This window comes from Leucopleurus acutus (genome assembly GCF_964270905.1).
Source record: "Leucopleurus acutus genome assembly, chromosome: 6".
NCBI lineage: Eukaryota > Metazoa > Chordata > Mammalia > Artiodactyla > Delphinidae > Leucopleurus > Leucopleurus acutus.
Genome location: NC_139149.1, coordinates 85,990,845 through 86,003,811, shown reverse-complemented (window position 1 = coordinate 86,003,811; position 12,967 = coordinate 85,990,845). Strand labels below are relative to the sequence as shown.

The 12,967-nt window shown below is 35.6% G+C and overlaps 1 protein-coding gene across 1 annotated transcript in view; it reads left to right on the top strand.

Annotated features, from left to right (window-relative positions):
• ICA1L (islet cell autoantigen 1 like) overlaps window positions 1–3,711 on the top strand; it is a gene marked incomplete at its 3' end in the record, with an annotated part of 38,820 nt that extends 35,109 nt beyond the window's left edge. Inside the window, exon 12 of the mRNA XM_082840819.1 lies at window positions 3,596–3,711. Within this exon, the coding sequence (XP_082696945.1) occupies window positions 3,596–3,711 (116 nt within the window). The remainder of the gene's footprint in view (window positions 1–3,595) is intronic.
• Window positions 3,712–12,967: the final 9,256 nt, after the last annotated feature.

Below are 12,967 nucleotides of genomic sequence, written 5' to 3'. Positions count from 1 at the left end.
AGTCTCTTTTAATCTGAAACATTTCCACAACTTCTCTTTGATTTCTCTTTGATTTCTGGACATGGGCATTTTAAAAGAATATGGCCCCTCTGCTCCACTGTTTTTTGTTTTTAATAGAATGCTCCTTATTTCAGTTTTATTTGAGGTCTCCTTATAATTAAATTTAGGTTATTCGTTATCCTGAATATATCTAGTCAGGTTATCCTGACTAGAATACACATAGGTGATGCTCCTTTCTCAGGGTTTCACATCTAAAAGTTATTCCTCTCTCCCTCATGGGTGTTGTTAATGTTGACCGCTCTATCAAGGTGTTGTCCAGTTTTTCTCCTATACAATTACTATTTTGTTTTATTTGATCTTCCCTTGCAATTACTAAGCAGTCTGTGGGGAGACACTTTGCGACCTTGTACACGTCCTGCTCTTTTGTCAGAATTTCCACATAGATTTAGCATCCATTGTTGCTTTTTGCCTCATTCAGTCTTTATTGTGATGGATGAAAAGTGATTTTTCCAACCCTAGCACTCCCTCCACTTTTGTTTATTGTAAAAACACATAACAAAATTTACCATCTTAACCATTTTTTTAACATCTTTATTGGCATCTTAACCATTTTTAAGTGTACAGTTCAGTAATGTTAAGTATATGCACATTGCTGTGAAACGGATCTCCAGAACTTTTCATCTTGCAAATCTGAAACTCCACCCATTAAACACTAGCTCCCCATTCTCTCTCCCCAGCCCTGGTAACCACCATTTTACTTTCTGTTTCTATGAATTTGACTACTTTAGATACCTCATATAAGTGGAATGTATTTGTCTTTTTGTAACTGACTTATTACACTTAGCATAATGTCCTCAAAGTTCATCCAGGTTGTAGCATGTGACAGGATTTCCTTTCTTTTTAAAGTTGAATAATATTTCATTGTATGGATATACCACATTTTGTTTATCCATTCATCCATTAATCACATTTTTAAAACATCCTTACTGATGTGTAATTCACATGCTATACAATTGGCTCCTTCCACCATCCCTCAATACCCTGCTGTAAACAAAAAAAAAACCTTCTTCCCCATTTACGAATGTATTTATTGTCAGAATAGATTCGTATTTTTTCGATGGTTTATAATCACTACTGTACTTAATCATTTTGGTGCTCAAATTGCCCCTGTGTTGACCAGTGGGAGCCCTTTCAGGCTGACTTCTGAATCCTTGTGGCATCAATATTTTAAATTTTTCAAATAATTTTAGTCCTACAGAAAGGCTTGCAAAAATACAAAATATTTCTATATGTTTTCACCTAGATTTCACCATGTTCACCTTAGTCTCTCTCTATGTGTGTGAGTGTAATATGTATGTAATTTCTTCTGAACTGAAATTATTCTGAGACTAAGTAGCAGGCATAATGCCCCTTCACCCCTAAATACTTAAGCATCTGTTTCCTAAAAACAAGGACATTCTTTCACAAAATCACAATTCAGTGATCAAAATCAGAAATTAACATTGCCACACTGCTATTATCTAATCTATAGACCTTATTCATATTTTGTCAATTGTCCCACTAATGTATTTTGTAACAAAGAAGATTTTTTTCCTAGTCCAGGATCCAAACCAGGATCACACATTGTATTTAGTTGTCAAGTCTCTTTAGTTTCTTAATCTGGAAAAGTTCCTCAATCTTTGTCTTTCATCGTCTTGGCTTTTTTTGTGGTGTACAGGCCATTTGTTTTGTAGAATATTCCTTGAGTTGGGTTTATCTGATGTTGTCTCATAATTAGACTCGCGTTATGCATTTTGGCAAGACTAGCAGCACAGGAACGATGTTGTGTGTTCTTAATAAACCGTATCAGGAGGCACATGATGTCTATTTTGTCCTATTGCTTATAACGTTAACTCTGATCACTTGGTTAAGGTGGTGCCGGCCAGGTTTGTTCACTGTCAAATTACTATTATATTTTTCCCTTTGTAATTAATAATTATCATGTGGAAAAATATTTTGCAACTGTGTGAATGGCTTATTTCTGAGTATCAAAGTTGCACCCGCTAATTTAGCATTCATTGATAATTCCTGCATGAATCGTCTATTGCGGTGGCTGTTGCCAAATGGCGGTCTTCCATCTCCTCTCCCCTCCGCCTTTATTAGTTACGTTCTACTATATGGAAAAGCTTTGTCTTGTCCCTCATTTTTTACTTATTTGTTGGTATGTATCATTGTGGACTCCTGGAACCCTATTTTAATTCTTCCTAATGCTTTGGGATAAATCGATTGGGGAATCCGTCAATTCCAAGCAAATCACAGATTCTGAATACAGCCATCCCTTAGGGATTCAGACTATTCATAATTATAGTTTTCTCTTCTTAAACTCAGTAAACTGAATTGTGCCAAATTATTAAAAATAGAGACTATAAAAGTGAGTAAATTTCAGAACTGAACACGAAAAGGCTGAGGTATTGGGAAAGCTGCTATTTGCCTATAATCCTTTGCTGTACAGTAGAAACTAACACAACATTGTAAAGCAATTATATGCCAATAAAAATTTAAAAAATAATAAATTATATGACCATTACTTTACAGATGAGGAAGCAAGGGCCCCTGAAGTTAAGTGACTTGCCCATTATTACTTATTAGTAGGTAGTATACCCAGGACTCAAAGCCAGAATTTGTGTGGGTATCACTGACACTACCTTGGGGTTCCCAGCAGAACTGGACACACAATGCAGCCTTTCACTCTGTCCTGATCCCTGAGACTTGGGATCCCCACAGCCCAAACTCCAGCCCTCTGATCTGTGGAAATTGGTAACCATGAGTGATTATAAGAGAGGGTTGCCTTAGACTCTTCTGAGCAGGACTGCCTTCCATCCTTTGCCCACTGCGTCCCTGGTCTTAGGTCTTTAGATTGTCCCCTGGCTCTCAGCCCTGCTTTCTGGACGCCCTGGCCTTCAAGAGCCTAGCTTTCTGAGATGACCCACTGTCTGTGCCCTGCACAGTTTTTTTTACTAGTCCCAGCCTTCAGTATAGATGTGTATCCTTGACTGTCTGCCACACAACTTGAAGACTATCGATATATGCAATTTTCCAGCCAGGTAACAAACAGGAAGTCGTATCCGAGACATAACCCGCTCCATAATATATATATATATATTTTTTTTTCCATAATATAGTTATCAAAAATTTTAAAGTACACATGGAAATGTGATAGGATTAGGGGATTTTCCCCCCTATGTCTAGTATTTTAATATTACTTTTATAATAAATATAGATTTTAAATACTAAGTTTACAAGTGTAATGTTCCTACTTTGTAGGAACAAAGGTTAAATTCTGAACTTACCTGAGAGCCTTCTACTTCCTGCCTTTTCACTTTTAATCAAGTCCTTTCTCAGAGCAACATGCAATTACTGAAATAGCCTCAGCAAAGCATGAGGTTATTTGCATTAGCTTTTCAAAATTATCCTCAAGGAGACGTAATTGATGTTTATACTTGTCAACTTCTTAAATTTGATTCAAAAGAAGCATCTACTTTAAAATCATAAAAGTGGTACAATAATGTGATTTTTAAAATCTGAGACTCTAATGTGTTTTTTTCTTTTTTAATAGCTCCCAACAGTGGTAACCAAGACATGTCAGCCTGGTTCAATCTATTTGCAGACTTGGATCCGCTTTCAAACCCAGATGCTATTGGACACTCAGATGATGAACTTCTTAATGCTTGACTGACGTTATGATGCTACTTCGATGGCCTTGAGACACCAATTTTGCAACTTAACTGCCTTTGTGGAAAGGAGTTTATGTTGTCACCCATATACAAAAACCTTGTGTTTGCAAGGTTAGACAGATGGAAGGGACCACGTTTTAATACATTAAGTATCTTTAATATCTTGGATTTGCAGCTGTTGATAATATATGGAAAATATTAGAAACTATTGAATCTGAAGTACATACCAAAAGTTAGTTCAAAAATAACAGCTAGGAATAATTATCAGTAGGAGTTGTGTTTATCTGTTTGGAAAGCCTTTTATGTATAAGTTGCCTTGCTGGCTGTGAGAATTCTGTATCTAGAGAAAGGACAGCATGTAAACTGGGTTGTGATTGGGGGTTGGTTTTTAAATAAAACGGTGGCAGGGGGAATTCTCTGTTGTGGAAAATAGCACTAGAACCAGACCAGTTTTTTCTTTAGTTAGAAAGGTAGAATAAGATTTGAGAACTCAATTTGCTTCAGTGAAATCACAGAGAAACTTGGTGCTTGTTTTCTCCACTTGGAGGCTAAAATGTAATATTCCTTAGTTTTTTTCCTTCATACAAAATCATGGACACCCCCCGATTTCATTATTGAATTTTCTTGGGGAAGTAGCAGGATGATTTATTTGCTAAGAAGTCCATCCTCTGCATAAACAGAAAAACCTCTCTTCCCATTTTATAAACCACAAGAATGTCCATCCTGTGGTGGTACTTCAGACATTGTCCAAGTGTCTTCAGGCTTGATTCTTCACACATTGCTACTACAATGTACTGTATTCATATGCTTCCTGAAAGAAAATGAGGGGAGGATACTCCCTGAGCAACTGGCAGTAGTGTTCCTGAAATGACCCAGAAACTTCTATCTGAATGAGGGAAAAGAATTCTAATTAACTTACCCTCGTACAGATTTGCAATACTTACTACCCCACATTTCTTGACATGATTTAACCCAGAATGCTTTCTGGCAAAGTTACAGAAAGCTCTATACCATCAGTAAGGGAGTGTTTTTCCACTTTTCTGTGGGTGACATCATCTGAGGCTCTATTTGATTACTAAGGACAAACTTACCCTTAAAAGGTTTACAGTCTAAGTATTGGAAGGAAGGCTATTTAATGAAGTTAGCATAAGCTAATGAAAACGTAGCCACTGTATACACACAGTCACTCAGTTTCCTATTCTTTTTTCCCATCCACCCTTTAGTTCTGAGGCAGTTCACCAGGTGTCTTGTTTCGTCATCCAGTCCATTGCATCTGGCATAAGAAAACATTTTAACTAAGACGTTCACAGCAGTTTTCATTGTACTCCTAAACAGGCTTAATTATTATTTACAAGAGAACTGCTTGTAATCTCTGAGTCTCTGTATACAGAAAAACATTTTTTAGGAATGGACTGGGGCAGGTAAAATGCAGTCCACTTCCCATCCACAACAGTCTGGCCTAACTACAGTCTGAACTGCCCACAAGCTATTTAGAAAACCACAACTGTGGTCAAGTAGTGTGTAGGCTGGAAAGACCGTATCTGAGGGTCAGAAACATGGACTTAAGGTTATGTAAATCCTTCCTTAAAATATTTTCACACGCTTATTCCTATTTCTTTACTTGGTTAACCATTAAGAAGCATTTTGTAACTCTCCCTTTTTATTCAGTTTAATGCCCCAGAATGCAATACTGTTTTTGTTCCACCAAAATTCAATCACCAGGGGTTATAATTATGAATCACTATCTAAATTCTATACCCATGGCTGCTCTGTGCTTTCAACTTTGAAGTATTTTATGTCTTGCGTTTTTGCCATTTTTCTTTCATTTTCACTAATGCATTAGTTCAAAAATATTTGTATCGCTTCCTCACATGCATGCAGAGCAGTCCTTGTTATTTCATGTAAACAAAGACACTCAACGCAGAGGAAAATCACTAGTCTCTCCAGGCCCAAATCTCAGACCATGAATGTGAAGGGGATACTAACCCCAATTTTCCAAGAGCAAAGGTTATCAAAAAATAGAAACATACAAGGATTTTTATTCTTCAGTTCTTAATTTCTCTAACATTTTCGCTTTCAACAGAGTATGTAGTTGCTTGTTTAGCCTCAAAGCAACATTAACTGCCTTAGCAACAAGTCTAGTTATAATTTCAGCAAGTCTGACTGCATTTTTGAAGTGCACATTTAAAACTTTGCTATTAAAATGAAGGTAACTATTCACATTTTCTCAAGATTATTTGAAGCTCAGTCATTAATTTAAGGTCCAGAAACAGAAATTTGGCTATATTATACCTAAAATAGGTATAATAGGAAAGCTAAAATAAAAGACAAACTAAAATAAGAAACCAAGCACATATTCAGTAAGGAATGACAGGAAGGACAGGATAAACACAGAACAGAAAGGTGATCAGTTGCTTCCTGGTTAAATCTAGAATAACCATTCAATAAGAAGTATATTAATTAACCTTAACCAAGGGTGGGCTGAGAACAACTCTTTCAAATAGATGGATGCTTTTTATATTAAATGGGGGGAAATATCTATGTTATACTTTTTAATACCAAATAAGAATGCATTTAAACTTAGAAGAGCCCCAGAAGAACTAAAAATTTGCCTAATCTTTCTTCAACCACTTTATAAGAGAGGCAGGAATACCAGGGCAGATTAAGATCAAATTGGTATAACTTTGTATTTTTTGAAATCTTTCATTAATTGTAAAACATAACTGATGTGATTAGAAACAAACTGTATTTTAACAAAACAGGTTTCAGTATTTGCACAATGAAAAAGTGTTTGTATTTCAACTATGGATATTTCACATAACTATCTTTATAGACCATCTGGAAGTGTAGAGGTCTTACAGCATATGAACAAAGGAAGTTTGAATGTGCTATTTTTCTGAGCCTCTTTTAATAAAGATTACAAGATGGCATAAAGCAAAGTTTATTTGCTCAAGTGTTCAATACAATACAAATCCAGTTATTGTTTCTCTATTCAAAAACTTGGGTTTTACCTCAGGACCATAGTAATAAGAAGGTAGTTTGAATGATACAGATACCACAGAATGAAAATAAAACCAGGGCAATTAACATCTTTGTGAGACTGATTCTTTCTAATTTACTTCATGCAGGAGGGACTTCCTGGCATAAGATATGGGAAATAACAGAATGTGTGTTCTTTGTGTAAATACTCTCAGTAACAAAATACAAACAAATAGCAGAATTTTGAGCCTAGAAGCAATAACCAGTGAAATATAAGCCATAACATTTAACCTGATTTGTTGAAGAGAGGAATAAAAAGCAAGGCAGGATTGATTGATCCAGTTATTTCTACCTTCCATAGCACGGGCAGAGCCCTGCATTTCCTTACCTTGAGCAATGAAGCAGACCCAGAATCTTGGCATATAGACATTAAACTAGGAAGGAAACACAAACTTTAAAATATTAACTAATTCAGCAGTACTGAAAGTAATGCATTTAAAACACAACAGTAAGGTATTTAAATATAGCAAAGAAAACCTATAGAACAGGATAGGAAGAAAAACGTTTGTTCGTTAGGATGGGTCACATCCATAAGCCCAACATAAAATTTCTTCCATGTTTTATGTGCCATTTAAAAGAAGACTAAAGAGTTCAGCAAGAACTGTCCTTGGCATCTAAAGTCAAGACATGGTTCTCTAGTCAGTGGTGTAAATAAACCAATGTCCAAAAATAAGTACAACCTGGAGATAAAGGTCTGAGTGGTGTCATCAGGTAAGATTTTGAAGGGCATGTTTTTACATTAAAGAAAAAAGAGTTGTTTTCTTTATCCCAATTCAAAGTAATACTCTCATTTAAAAGTCTGTAAAAGTAGATGACAAAGAAATGATCCACCAACCTACCAAACAGGAATAACTACTGTTAATATTATATATGAACTAAATTGTGATCCTAGGTCAGGGGTTCCCAACCCCCTGCTGTTAGGAACCGGGCCACACAGCAGGAAGTGAGTGGCGAGCCAGCGAGCTAGCGAAGCTTCATGTGCTGCTACCCTTCGCTTGAATTACCTACCGCCTGAACCCCCTACCCGCTCCGGTCCATGGAAAAACTGTCTGCCACGAAACCGGTCCCTGGTGCCAGAAAGGTTGGGGAGCCCTGGTCTAGGTGATTTCATTTTATAGTCTGTCTGAAATGGGCATACCAAGTAATTGAGGTTAAAAAATTACTTTCATTAAGTCTTTACCTCAAAAAGTCAGTTAAAAAAAAAAAAAAATCCACCAAAAATGTGAAGTTGCTACTTTCTGCCTCTCTAACAGACGTGCTCCCCAAATTAAAGAAAATATTTCTTTTGAATTTCTGCAGCTATAGCAACGTTAAAACCCAGAGCTTGAGGATTTGTGTCACTACCTACCTTGGTCAGGAAGTGGTGTCTAACCAGGTTACTTTGTTTTCGCCCTCTGAACCAAGATGCCAGCAGTTGAAGCAATGAAGAAGACCACAAAGAACAAACAAGGCTATGACCCAAGGGCACAGAATCTGCGATGATACCAAACACCTATATTTTATTAATGTCACTGTCATAGGAGAAGTAGCAGTAAGTCTGAGTTCTAGAATCAGAATTGGTTCAAAGCCAGATTTTGACATTTCCCAGATGTATGACCATGGATAAATTAATCTAATTCCAATTTTGCAATGTATAAGACAGTAAGTAGCAGTACCTGGCTTCACAGGGTTAATGTAAGCACCAAGCCTGGCACTTGGAAAGCCATCAGTAAGTGTTACCTATTTTTATTATGATTCAGCTCAACATCCTTGACTATATTATACTTTACAAGGTAAAATGAATTTTATGGGATCATTTTCCGTCACCAGCAACTTGTGGCTTTCCTAAGGGATGAATAAACTTACCTAACAAAATAGAAAGGAGATGATAACATGTGTCTGCTTCCAGATTTTTAAGTTATTTTCACACTCACTAGCCATTTAACTGACAGCACTGGCATCAGCATTTCCTAAAATCACATAAGAAAACTGAAGTTCAGAGAGGTGACTTCTTTGCCTAAGATCCCATGACTATTAAGCTGCAGAGCCAGAAGTAGCACCCACATCGTGGCTTTCCCTGCAACTCCTCTGAATCATCCCAGTGATCTCAAAAACTAACTGCTTAAGGCATGGTACTGAGATGAATGGTCATACTCCTGGGTTTCTGGCCATCAGAGCTCCATGACAGTCTTCTCTAAAACACAATGATTAAGCATGACCCATCCATGCTACTGTATAAAATCAAAGAGTATATGGCAATAAATTCTCAGTTTGAGGAAGATGCAAACTGCTGAAAAGACAAGAATTTTTAAAAATAAACCCAGCAATTTGGAGATGCTTAGTAAAGAGAAGTAGAAACAATGTATTTAAAGACTCCAGCATCTGTGTTAAGATACCAGCCCAACTCCAAAACACATATACAGAAGTTGTATCTACAACAGTATTTTTCAAATCATTTTGATTACAACTCACAGTAAGAAATATATTTTACTTCACAACCTAGTACAAATATATCCCTATGGCTAGCAAAAGCTTTACATACAAATACTATTTCCCTGATGTCTTCAATATACTTTTGTTTCCTGTTCTGCTTCATTAAAAAAAAATGTTGGCTGGACCCACTTAATTCATTTCAAGCCCCAAACAGTTTGAGAAACACTGAACCAAAGAGATACAAAGGCTATCTGTATTATCATACCATGTTCTAATAGAGGTTTAAAATATTTAAAAAGCAAACAATCTTAGCAAGGGAAAAAAATGATATTGATATACATTGGCAGGGAACTCCTAGGAAGAGGATACTATTTCACATCCAACCACTGAAAAGCAACTTTCAGTTGCTTTTAAGGAAAGCAACTGAAAGGTCTATAATGATCTTTTAAGGAAAGGATCATTATAGACCTAAAAACTTTTGGGGGGGAGGGCGTATATTTAATACTAATGAACCAAAGCAAAAAAAAAAAAAAATCAAATAAATGGGGGAAGATGGGAACACCCAACTTGAGATCTAACTTTGCTCCTCTCAACCTCTTTAAAGGTGGAAGGAAAAGACTGAGAGTAAAAAGAATGGGAGAAAATGTTACGCCAATTTGAGAGATTCTCTTCACGTTTGCTGCTGTGTTTAATTATAATGTTCTAGATATAATCTCCAAATTCTGGTTAACATTTACCCCCAGAAATAATTTTTAGTATTTCTTGCAAAGTAATTTGGTGACCACTTTTTATGACAGGCAGCTATGGTGACACTTTTATTTCACTTAAAAGATGACCCTGTTTTCTAAATGATTATACTGCGTGCAGCCTTCATACAGATTAAACCCTTCAGCCTAAACAACTGTCTTGCATTTATAAACCACCGACACAAAGGAAGCAGAAAGAATGAATTACCAAAACAAACGGGGAAAAAACTCCTCTATCTGTACTTTAGAATGAAATTAGGTGACTGCCCCCAGCTAACTCTCTAACAACCTGTAAAGTGCTGAATTACCTATAAACAGGTACATCTTTCAGCATGCTTGCTTATATTTTAACATTTGCTTAGCACTTAACACAAAGATCAGGTGCTTTCAGTTCAAGAGCAAGTTAAGGAGGTAGCAAGGAAGTAACAACTGACAATATTTTATATCCTGCTACCTAACACAAACACAAATTCATTTTTCTATCTGTGAAAAAGAACATACTAAAGTTATTTCAAGCTAGAAATGTCTGAAAAGAAAGAAATTTGAATTTGAGGCAACATTCATAAAAGTACACAGAAAAAGATTCAAGAAGAACAGACTTTATTTTTAACATAAAACTTCTATTTTCTTGTGAGGCAGCAACAAGTGTTCAGGTATAGGGAATACATAAGTACACAGTAACAATATTTATCACTATTGGAAATGCTGTTTTTTGGGAGAATTTTGTTAGAAAAACGAAACTTTAAAAATTGCATTTTAAAAAGATTTACACAGCTTCAACAGAGATGAAAAATAAAGACTTTTAAAAAACATAAATTATATTCTTCAACAGGATTGTATAGACAAAATATTGTTCAGGGCTGCTCTGCTTATCATTAATTTAGGCAGAGTAAAACATAAACCTTAAAGTGCGAAGCTAAGTGTTTTAGCTTTCTTAATGCAAATTCAGCACGTCCACTGGTCTGGTCTTGAGACACTGAAATTCTAAGCATTAAGGAATGAATCTTTAGAATAGTAAATTCAGTAGTGGCAATTTTTCTTTTATTTCCTTTAACAAAAGAAAACTCTGACAACCCACTCTTAATCTTGGACATACAGAAAGCTATAAATTCTGCTATTTTTTAAATACCTTCTTCCAGTAAAAGCCAACCATTAAAAAGAAAGAAAGAAAGAAAGAAAGAAAGAAAAAGGCTTCCTTGTTGCCAGTTATTCCACAGTTAACAATAGCACCTTCTAAAACTCTGATTTGGCTTGTCACAAATATAAGAAATATTTAAAACAAAATGAAGACTCTAGTTAAAAAATAATTTTGGCATCCATGCTCACCATATTAATCAAAGAAGCAAAACAGGTATTTTTAAAACATAACTGCTCACAAAAGCCATGACAAGTAATATAGACTTAGTAATGATCAGAAACCGTAAATTCATGTTATCACCGCAAGGAAAAAACCGTTTAAGAGTAAAAATAACTTAACACTGACAAAGTTTATAACCAGAGAATAGCTTTCTTTTGCTGAAATATACAAGCCACCTATTTCTTTCTTTTACCACAATGGAAGTAAATTTATTTAAAGTTTTTAAAAATTTAAATTATATTCCCATTGAAGCTATTCTAATTTATTTACCTTCTGTACAGTTTTCTACAGAATAACAAGATAGTTATGGAATGTAATTTTAGAAAACAATGTTATGCATTCTACTGAGAGTAGACCCATTTTTTAAAAAAAGTCAACCACCTGTGAACCAAGGTTACATAAAAGCCGAGTAGACTATGACCAATATTTTTGCAAGACTGCATAAAGCTCAGATACTTAAAAATTAGCCCTTTGGCACTGGCAGTTAAGAGTTTTTTATACCTTGTACCTTCCCCCCCTCCTCAAATCTCAGGCTCTATTTCTCCCAAACATGAGGACTATGTTTAGTTGCCATATAATTCATTTACCTGCAAATTCACATTCTCCTTACAACCAGACATTAAAAGTTCCACCTCTAAGACCATAAATAATACTATCTTAAACTTGTTCTCCCATTCTGATTGTAAATTACTTTAGTTTAAGGATATATGAAACTCTACAGAAAGATGTGAGTTAGATAAACATGCACAACAGAGTAAGAAGAAAAACTGTTTACAAAGTGGCATTCTAGTTGTGAAACACCCTTGTGACATGTACAGATGGAGAGGGAAGTAAGTGTAAGGCAAGGAAAAGAACACAGATTTAACAGAATTCAGGTAATCCAAAAACTGATTTTGGATTTTTTTGAAACCTTATTTTTTAACTTCCTACCATCGATACCAACTCACCCGATTTCAGCCTTACCTTTCTTTTGTACTTCTGACAGAGCAGTTCTCAGTGGTGAAATGGTACATAGAGGCAAAGAATCAAGGTTCTCAAAGGACCTACTGACCAGAACATTTAGACTTTGAATAACTTAGCTTTTCCTGATTTAGAAGCCACAATATACTAATTTCAGGAAAATTAGTTTTGGACAGAAAGGGTACCAAAATTCATCAATGCCACCAACTGAAACCTGACAGACTTATTCAAATGTCTGAGTTTATCTAATTTGCCTAACTACATCTCTGTTTTCAACTTAACAGGGCAAAATTTTTAATTACTTCGATGTTTTAAAGGTACATGAGTATAAGAAGTCCTTTCAGAAGATTTATTGCTACCACTAGCTTTTCTTTGATGGGATATATCTGGACATACTGACATATTAACCTTCTAAACTATATCCCTTTTACAAGTATTTGTTTTCTCCCTATAATATGTATAGGAACATTAAATTATTGCATCATAAGGTAGTTTGTGAAGATCTTAGAAGGATGCTTTCTATCAACAGTTTGCTATAACTTCTTAAAAAGAGCTGCTCCTCAATTTCACTACCACATACCCAGACATGAAATACTGCTGTCATGTGATACTGGCAGTGATTGTATTAGGATGAGCCTAAATCCAAAACCATGTGGATTCTTCAAAGGTTCCTGTTCTTTATGCTCCAAAGCTCTCCTTGCCTGTTTTCCCCACCGTGTGGAATGCTGGAGGGAAAACTA